The 9,839-nt window shown below is 49.2% G+C and overlaps 2 protein-coding genes across 2 annotated transcripts in view; both read right to left on the bottom strand.

The window, feature by feature from the left end:
* On the bottom strand, window positions 1–5,382 carry LOC310947240 (nucleotidyltransferase MB21D2; the record flags this gene model as incomplete). Its single annotated transcript, XM_083914005.1, has 2 exons — window positions 1–4,239; window positions 5,040–5,382. The coding sequence occupies 2 exons, from the start codon at window positions 5,380–5,382 to the stop codon at window positions 2,975–2,977; spliced, it is 1,608 nt and encodes a 535-aa protein (XP_083770131.1). The 3' UTR covers window positions 1–2,974.
* A 4,031-nt stretch (window positions 5,383–9,413) lies between these two features.
* exoc3l2b (exocyst complex component 3-like 2b) overlaps window positions 9,414–9,839 on the bottom strand; it is a 46,350-nt gene continuing 45,924 nt past the window's right edge. Inside the window, exon 15 of the mRNA XM_083913986.1 lies at window positions 9,414–9,839. This exon is cut by the window's right edge and continues 438 nt beyond it. The gene's annotated coding sequence lies outside the window, so the exon portion shown is untranslated.

Below are 9,839 nucleotides of genomic sequence, written 5' to 3'. Positions count from 1 at the left end.
GAGGACAGGAAGTCAGAGAGGACAGGAAGTCAGAGAGGACAGGAAGTCAGAGAGGACAGGAAGTGCTGCAGGACACGGTGAGAGTGACAGAACCACACGTCCACGACCCTTTAAACAAAATGGAGTTTAATAACCAACGCAGTGCGAGTGTTTCAGACCTCGTCCACATCTTAAACCATGAAGTCACTCAAAGTTTTGGTCCAAGTGTTCGTCGGGTCGATGCCACAGTTTCAACTTCATTTTGCAGATTTCACGGTTTGGAGCCGCGGCTTCACAGAGAGCGAGGAAGAAAACGTGTTTGTGTCCAAGTTTAATGCTTTCACACGTTCATACGTTCACACGCGCCCTCCCACTGTGCCTCCGTGCCGTGCCCCGTGCTTTAGGGTCCTTGTCCCCCCCTCCAGGCCCGTTTGTACTCACACTACCTGGACCTCGGAGAATGCTTCCGAAACCGTGAGGTCGATGCTCGTCCGTGACAGTCTTACTGCAGCAGACGAACCTGTTAAACTGCGGACAGGAAGCTCTGGAGGACACGGCGGCAGCTTCGTGGCGCTCTGGACTCAAAACAAACTCTCGCTTCGGTCGTTGAGACGTTTCAGGAAAAACAACCGGAGCTTTCAAACCGAATCATTCAAGTTTCTCTGTGTTTCGTTCAGAAAACTATGTATCAGCTGAGCTAACAGTAGCCAGCAAGCTAGCACTAGCCAGCGAGCTAACATTAGCCAGCTAGCTAGCACTAGCCAGCGAGATAACATTAGCCAGCTAGCTAGCACTAGCCAGCGAGCTAACATTAGCCAGCTACCTGTAAGTTAGCTAGCCGTGAAACGTGCTGGGGCACGGTACGGAGGCACAGTGGGAGTGCGCCCTAACAAGCAAGACAAACAGACGAACGGTGGACAAAGACGTTCGTTCGCTCACTTTACTTTTCAAACACAAAATAAAACCTTCTGAATTCAAGTTCTTCTCTTTCAGAAGAAGTAAAATGTTTGGAGACACGACTCGTTTTGGAGTTGGACTGAATTTCAGCTTCGTCGAACGCCATTCGCCAGATTGTTCCAACGATCGCCGACTCGCTACAGTTCGTCCTCGCTTCCTGTGCCTCGACCTTCCGAGGAAGAACCCGTGAAATCAGCAGAATGAAGTTTCAACAAGGGCAACAAAAAAAACCACAGCGTCACCGTGGCAACCCTTCACCGTTGCACATCCACATCTGACGCGTGCGGTACGACCTCCTTCAGCGGTGACGTCTACCGATGTGACACAATATTCAAGAACCAGGACGGACGCGACGCCGCCGTCAAGAGGACAAGTGGTGATTTTTATACATTCTGTGCAAAGTTAGAGGAAAAGTAGTCCACACATCATCATCATCATCATCATCATCTTCATCTTCTATTTACAGTTAGCTTCTAAGACGTTAGTACCGTAGCCCCCCGACGGGGCGGAGACATTCCTCAGAGGGACAAAATCCACCTTCAGACCGAACCCTGGCGTCTTTGCTCCTGAGGCTGAGCCGCTCGCCGTCCCCGACTCCTGACCGCGCTTACGATCGCTCACGGGTCCGCGGGCTCCACAATCGTGCTGCTGTTTGAGGCTTCGCTTGAAATCCTGAACCAGAACCAGAACCCGTCGGCCTCCGTCTGTGGACTCAAACTTCTCTGATCATCGATTTAGGAGGAAATGATCCGCGTGTGAATCCACGACGGAAATAATCGTTTGCTGAGCTGCGAAAAAAGTGCAAAACGAGATCGAAACGAAATCTTAGTGACTCACGATTTACTTTAAAGGTTGAATCTGCAGAACTATCGGAACGGCTCCATCTAGAGTCTCCAAATCATTGTCTCAACAACAAAACAGAAGTCCAGCAGTGGGGTTGCCAGGTTGGTCAGACCCGGCCCAGTAGCTCCAGGAGACCAGAGTCTGTTTGAGCCTGTTTGAACCCGTCTCCTCCAGAAAATCACAGCATCAAAACAAGGATTAGAGGAGTTTGACTGACGGTTAGCGTTAGCCGTTAGCGTTAGCCGTTGCAGCTAAGTGCAGATGAAAGTGATGTTAGCATCAAGGAGCAGCGTAGCCATGTGGGCGTGCGTTTGAACGCCCCCTTCACTGAGGCTCCGAAGCAGCTGCAGGATTGGCTAACTCCATTTCACCCAGTGCCAGCCTACAGTAGCTGCACCCAACAACAGACAACCCTGGCAACCGGCAACGCCCAACGCTATTGGCTGCTGCCATGGAAACACAACGGGACAGGAAGTCAAACATTTACAAAATTCATTCAGACTAAAGAGAGTTTTTAATAAAGTTTCTGCAGATTCAACCTTTAAACTCGTGTAACGACGCACGTTTACACGCAACGTTGGTCGTAACTCACGCAAAGAACCGCGGTGATGAGTCTTTACACTGCGCGCCAACGTTTCCTCTTCTACGGGATATTTAGCGTCGTTTTTGCATCAACTCCAGCTGAACGTCACACGCCAACGCGCTCTTCTGTCCGTACAGAGGCGAGAACCAGCGTATTTAAAAGACAACATGTCCGCCATGACACCTGGTTCCTGTTCCTGACCCGTGAAATACACTCAGAACGAGATCCTGTGGCGTTCTCAGGAGGGGGTTCGCTCTCGTCTCGTCTCCAGGGTCCCTGATCGTTAAAAGGAGCGTGACGCCGACTCAGCGGGTCCCTCTGAACGGTGGATTTTCCCGCCTCGTTAAAAACAAGCGGCTGCTCCTCAGCTGTCCGTGTCAAAGGCATCGAGCAGGTAGAAAACACAGGGCACACAGTGAAGAGGAGGGCGAGGGGGCGGGAGTAGAAAAATAAACATAAAAAAATAAAAAAACTGTGGTGGACACGACGGGACGATCACCTCACGTCACTCTGTGGCAGAGAAACATAAAAAAACGTAGAAAATAAAGTTTCGGGGCATCGGAGGAGAGGGGGCGAGGAGGAGGACGAGGTCCGGGAGAACGCGCCTCAGTCTCAGAAGAACTTGTCGTCGATGCGGAAGTGCGGCCGCGTGACGTCGTCCGGGTTGATGAACACCGAGATGGACTTCCCGGGGTTCTCCGTCACCAGCTGCTGGAGCTTCTTGGCTAACCGGTCGTCCGGCTGGTTCTCGCCGCCGGCGTCCGACTGCGGCGACGGCAGGTTGTTGGAGCTGCCTCGCCACTGCAGCTCCACCGTCAGCCTGTTGGCGGCCTTGGCGTGCTCGATGGTGGTGCGGAGGTGCTCGGCCGGGTCGGAGCGCACCGAGGAGAGCTTGCGGGCGTGCAGCATGGCCGTCTCGTCGGACAGGTGCTCCAGCATGTTGCACTGGGGGATGAAGTAGTTGGGGCACATCTTGTTGACGAGGCAGTGCTGCAGGTCGTCGATGAGGCCCAGCAGGAAGTGGGCGGAGAAATCGTCCTGGCCCAGGTAGTTGGCGGGGAGGCGGTCGCACGCCCACAACATGATGCTGCGGAGGTGGTAGGGGCTGATGGCTTTGGGGCGCGACAGCAGCTTGATGATGATGGCCTTGCAGGCCTGGTAGGCCTGCATCAGGCTGGACGAGATGCACTTCTTCAGCTGCACCTCGCTGCGGGCGAACGACAGGCGCCACTCGTTCTCCTTGCGGCCTTTGAAGGAGCATGCGGGGACCAGGTAGAAGCCGCTGATCACCTCCTCCTCGGTGATCTTCCCGTCCCAGAAGTGATTCTCCATGAGCCAGCTCTGAGCGACGGCCGGCCAGCCTTTGAACGACACCACGGGGACGATGTCGTAGAGCATGCGGCTGCTGCCCACGCCCAGGATCACGGAGATGATGGTGCCGTTCCGCTCCACCTTCTCCACCCGCGGCATCCCTCTCTGCGGCTTCTTCTGCACCTCCAGCAGCACCAGGGAGATGGACTGGTAGAACCAGTCGGCCACCAGCGTCGGGGAGAAGAAGTAGTTGGTGGTGCCGCTGATGTGGTCGACGATGGTGCAGCAGTCTTTCCACTTGTTGATGGTGACCTCGTCGAAGAGGCGGAGGCTGAGCCAGGAGTGGCCCAGCGCCGAGTGCCTCATGTCCAGGGTCACCGGCTGGTTGCGGTCGTGGAGTTTGAGCGCCGGGACGAGCAGGGTGAAATCCATGTCGTAGTCGGTTCCGCGGGCGTAGACGCTCAGCTCGTCCAGGTCCATGTCCACCACGCCCTCCCGCACGCCTCCCGACAGGAGCAGGTACTCGTTGGCGACCGGGAGCTTCTGGTCCAACTTCTGGACCATTCCTGAGAGACAGAGGACGAAAGACAGGACGGGTTAAAGGACCGAGGGCCTGAGGGCAGTGTGTGTGCGTGTGCGCGTGTGTGTGTGCGTGTGTGTGTGTGTGTGTGTGTGTGTGTGTGTGTGTGTGCCCCTGGTTCTCCTTAGAGTCTCCATGTACAGAACCAGAGTTCTTCAAAAAGTTCTGATGTTTCAATAATAATTATATATTATAATATAAATATTAGTTATAAAGCTTCACCAACTCTGTGGTTATATACAAATATATATATATATATATATATTATTTATGTTTCATTAATAATAAAAATATATATATATATATATTTATTTATATATATAACTGTTATAATGTTCCAATAATAGCATAGATATTATATATATATGGAGAAGATGAAGTCCTTGTTAATAATTATAATAATAATAATTATAATAATAATGATAATAATGATAATAATGATAATAATAATAATAATAATAATAATAATGTTAATAATAATAATAATAATAACAGTAATAATGACCCAGCATGGAGAAGATGAAGTCCTTGTTAATAATAATAATAATAATGATAATAATAATAATAACAGTAATAATAATGATAATAATAATAACAGTAATAATATTAATAATATTAATAATAATAATAATAATAATGATAATAATAATAATAATAATAATAATAACAGTAATAACAGTAATAATGACCCAGCATGGAGAAGATGAAGTCCTTGTTATTAATGATAATAATAATAATAATAATAATAATAATAATAATAATAATAATAATAACAGTAATAATGACCCAGCATGGAGAAGATGAAGTCCTTGGCCGTGTGGATCTCCAGGGCCCGCTGGTCGTCGTACTCCCGCTGGTCGTGTTTGCTGAACTCCTGGATGAGCCGGTTCAGCTCCTCCATGCGGGCCGCCGACCTGAAGTCGAGCTCGGGCCCGCCGCCGAAGCCTCCTCCGCCGCCGAAGCCTCCTCCGCCGCCGCCGCCTCCTCCTCCTCCGCCGCCGCCGCCGCCTCCACCGCCTCCTCCTCCGCCGCCGCCGCCGCCGTGCGGGAGCCTCCCGGCGGCCGCGGTGGGGCTGTTCCCGAGGCTGCCCGCAGAGCCAGCCCGACCGGAGAGAGCAGGGGCCGCCATCTTTCCTCCGCCGTCACACACAGGTTCTCTCAGCCGAGCCGAGCCGAGCCGAGCCGAGCGGAGCCGAGTCGAGCCGAGCCGAGACACGCCAAACACAACCACCGGAAACAACAGCGCTCTGTTTCCGCTGCCTGCCGCCTTCAAAATAAAAGTGCGGGATGTTTTATATGGAAGCCCATTTGGGCCAAAATTATTATTATTATTATTATTATTATTATAGTTTTTACTTTTATTATTATACATTATTATTATAATTTTAATTATTTTTGATTATTATTTTGATCTTTTTATTCATTTTTTTAAATTATTATTTATTTTTCTTTTATTATTTTACATTATTTTTTGTTCAATACCTTAATTATTTTTATTATATTTTTTATTATTTTTTTTTTATTATTATGATGATGATCCTGGACCTTTTCAAAGATGTAAACAAAAACATTCTAAATGTGTCCCAGTTCACTTCCTGTTTCACTGAACGTGAAAGCATCAGCTGACAGGAAGTGAACAAGGACCAAGGCTGTTGCTAAGCAATGGAAGTCCATGGAAAAGGTCAAAGCCACTAAGCATTGGTGCAGATCATGTCCGTCCAGCTGTTCAGTCGTGACCGAACACCCTTTCAAAATAAGACTTCCTGTCAGAGCCTCGTGTTCCTGTTGTTCGAACAGAGTTTTTAAAAACATCATAATTGACCTTTGACCTTTTTCTAACTGACCCCAGAGCTGATCCTGATCCTGATCGTTCACATGTTCGGACGTTTGTTTCTGTTTGGTTTGGACCCGGAAATCTTATTTTGAAAGGGTGTTACGTCACTCTGAGCAGACCATGACCAGAGCAGGTGCAGGAAATGTGCATGATGGGTTTTTTTTTTATGGTATTTTATATTTTCCTGCTTTTCTTTAATTGTTTTTTTTTAATCAAGTTATTTTTGAATGCATTTCTGTATTTTTGCATTCATCTGTTCGGATCCCTGCCGTGAAACGATCGTTGTGTCATGGCCCGAGACACTTCACGCCCTGTTTTTATTATTATTATTATTATTGAAGTCGTCTAAACTGATGATTACAAACGACCACATTTAGACAACGACAACAACAACGACGACAACAACAACAACAAAGACAACAACGACAACGACAACAAGGACAAACAGAACGACGACAACAACGAAAACAACAGCTACGACGACAACAACAACGACGACAACGACAACAAAGACGACAACGAGGACAAAGACAACGACGACAACAACGAAAACAACAGCTACGACGACGACGACAACAACGACAACAAAGACAACGACAACAACGACAAAGAGAACGACAACAACAACGAAAACAGCTACGACGACGACATCGACGACGACGGCAGCGATGACGACGGCGATGACGACGGCGATGACGACGACGACGGCGATGACGACGACGGCGATGACGACGACGACGGCGATGACGACCCCTCCGTTGGACCGAAGCTGGACGTCCAAAACTGACAGGAAACACGTCACTGACGTCTCATTGCTCAGGAAGTAGAGAGGCAACTTTAAACCACAAATAAACAAAATAAAACTACACATTTAACTAAGTGTTACGGCTCTCGTGCTCCTTCAGAATAAAAGAATGATCATGAAACAAAAGAACAGTCGATGATCGGATCAGTTTTGTTTTTATTCAGATTTCTGTACAGAAAGATTAATTTCACACATCCACATTTACAGGAAACAGAAAACAATCAAAGGCTTTTAATCTGAAAAATGAAACTAAAGCGTGAAGAAGAGCGACGCCTGCACACCGTCCAATGCAGCTACACGCTCTTATTTTGAAGGAGTCGACAGGAAGTGTGAGTACGCTGCTGAGTCGGCCTTTTACACTTGGTGCAGTGCCGAAATATGAAATATGACATTTTAATATGTTTTTTTTTATCGGTTTGGGAAGAAAGAACTCAAACGTCCGATTGTCCCTGAACGCACCACCGATGCTGCGTTAAAGTGCATCAGGAAAAGACAGAATCAAAGAAAGAGATCAACAAAAATCAAAACAAATGTGATTTATGAGTTAAAACATGTGAAACCTTTAAATGAGGAAGAATAAACCGTTAAAATATGACGTTTAATTTTCATTTAAACTCATAATGTCGTAAAAATCTGCGTAATTTCACCAAATAACCTTTTTTTATCTCCGACAAACGTCAGAAACCTCATCACACCACAGAGCGTCACGTATAAGCGCTCGTCTAGTACCTTTGATTAAAACATGTGCAACAATAACACGTGTAAAGCTCCAGTTTACTGAGTCCTGGGGTTCTGGACTTTACCCGGGTCGGATTCATCCGGAAGTCCTGTTCAGTCCTCTGTGTGTCCCAGAATGCACCTCTGCCGTTCCTCTATGGACCCTCTCCGTCCCCACGTCCGTCCCGGGGGCCCGGACCTGATGTTTCCTCTCCTCTGTGACCCGGTTCTGGTTCTTCTGACCCTTTGAACCTGAAGTTGCTGCTGAATCTGACACGGATCGGACTTTAACGGCGTCATTCTGACCCGCGCTGCTCTGTTTTATGAAAGAATCAAACAAAGATGGAGGACGGCGGCGAAGCAGGCGGACCGTGGAGGGAGAGGGACGTTTGGACTGAAGGGTCCGATCCTGACCCGGCTGATTTTGACGGAAAGGTCCGAACGGGGGCCTCCTGAGTCCGTCTTGGTCTCTGAGCTCCGTGTTTTTATTTGATTGGAGGTTAAAGTTTATGCATAATTAGGGGCGTGGCCTGTTGAGTGACCCTCACTTCTCCACGGAGGCTAGCTGTCAGGATTTGCATCATTAGCATGCTAACTCTGTCAACTGGACCTGGACTGTGGTCATTCGTGTGGTGGTGTTTCCATAGTTGGTTTAGGAACACGCCGTGTTAGCGTTAGCTCTGTTATGCTAATGAAATAGCATTGAATCCAGCCTGCTGTCGCTGACACAGACACTAGATGCTAATGCTAATGTGGCGCAGCAGAGGATTGTGGGTGTTTTCCAGTCTTTGAGCGTGGGACTGTGTCGAACATCAGTGGAAATCAGAAACGCTGCTGCTCTTCACTCCTGGAGCCGCTGGAGCTAATGTGGCTAATGCTAATCTTCAGCCGCTGGAATCTGCTCCAGAGACACGGGACTCCCACTGCCTTTAGCTAGTAGCGTGTGCTGTTAGCCTAGCTCCCGGGGGGTGGAGCTAATGTGAGCTAATGTGGCTAATTCTGTTAACGTCACCCACACAGACGTATCTCCCTCCCCCCCAACGTCACATACATGCCCTTTTACGGTCACAGGAAATGAGGCAGAGTCAGGTCAATAAAGTCCTACGTTGCCGTGTTCTCGTCCGTAAACACCGTCGTGGCGTGATGTCATCAGTGATCAGCCACTCGTGAACGGAGCCTCATACGTCCAGGCTTCAAAACGACAAGATGGCCGCCCCCGTGTTCAGGTGAGTTTGGGCTTCACCTTCGTAAAGTCATCCCTCGTTTTATACCGACGTCATTTGGTCGTTCAAACAAACGATTTCACAATTTTACATCATATCGGAGTCGAGTTTGTGTTGAAAGGAGCCAGTTGAGGTGGTTCAGGATCATCTGGTAAGGATGAACCCTGGGCGCCTCCCTAGGGAGGTGTTCCAGGCACGTCCAGCTGGGAGGAGGCCTCGGGGAAGACCCAGGACCAGGTGGAGAGATTAGATCTCCACACTGGCCTGGGAACGCCTCAGGATCCCCCAGTTAGAGCTGGTTAATGTGGCCCGGGAAAGGGAAGTTTGGGGTCCCCTGCTGGAGCTGCTGCCCCTGAGACCTGATCCAGGATCAGAGGCAGGAGCTGCTGCCCCTGAGACCTGATCCAGGATCAGAGGCTGGAGCTGCTGCCCCTGAGACCTGATCCAGGATCAGAGGCTGGAGCTGCTGCCCCTGAGACCTGATCCAGGATCAGAGGCTGGAGCTGCTGCCCCTGAGACCTGATCCAGGATCAGAGGCTGGAGCTGCTGCCCCTGAGACCTGATCCAGGATCAGAGGCTGGAGCTGCTGCCCCTGAGACCTGATCCAGGATCAGAGGCTGAAGATGAGATGATGAATTTTTCAGCTCCAGCCTCTGAAATGACGTCACAGCGCGGTGAAAACGCCGCGGGCGAAGCTTCGCCTGGACTTGGTCCTGAGTGCATCGCTGTCGTCGTCTCCTCGACCTCGTGGCGTTCGCTAAACCTCAAAGTCTCCGGGCTCCGTTTTGATGATTCGACCCCGACGTCTGAATTTAAAGAGATGATTTCAAATCAATTTGTTGCATTTCAATCAAGAGAAGTGATTATTTTCTCCGTCTGATGATCCGCGGACACGCCCTCGTCCTCCCGCTCGTCCTCCGGGGACGTGCGTCCGTCCCGTCGACACAGTTCTTCCTCAGCAGCGAACGTATAAAAGTTTCATTCACACGTTTGAAATCAAAACGAGT

The sequence above is a fragment of the Echiichthys vipera genome (genome assembly GCF_963691815.1).
Source record: "Echiichthys vipera genome assembly, chromosome: 5".
Lineage (NCBI taxonomy): Eukaryota > Metazoa > Chordata > Actinopteri > Perciformes > Trachinidae > Echiichthys > Echiichthys vipera.
Note: the sequence above shows the minus strand (reverse complement) of the source record. Positions and strands in the feature narration are given on the sequence as shown.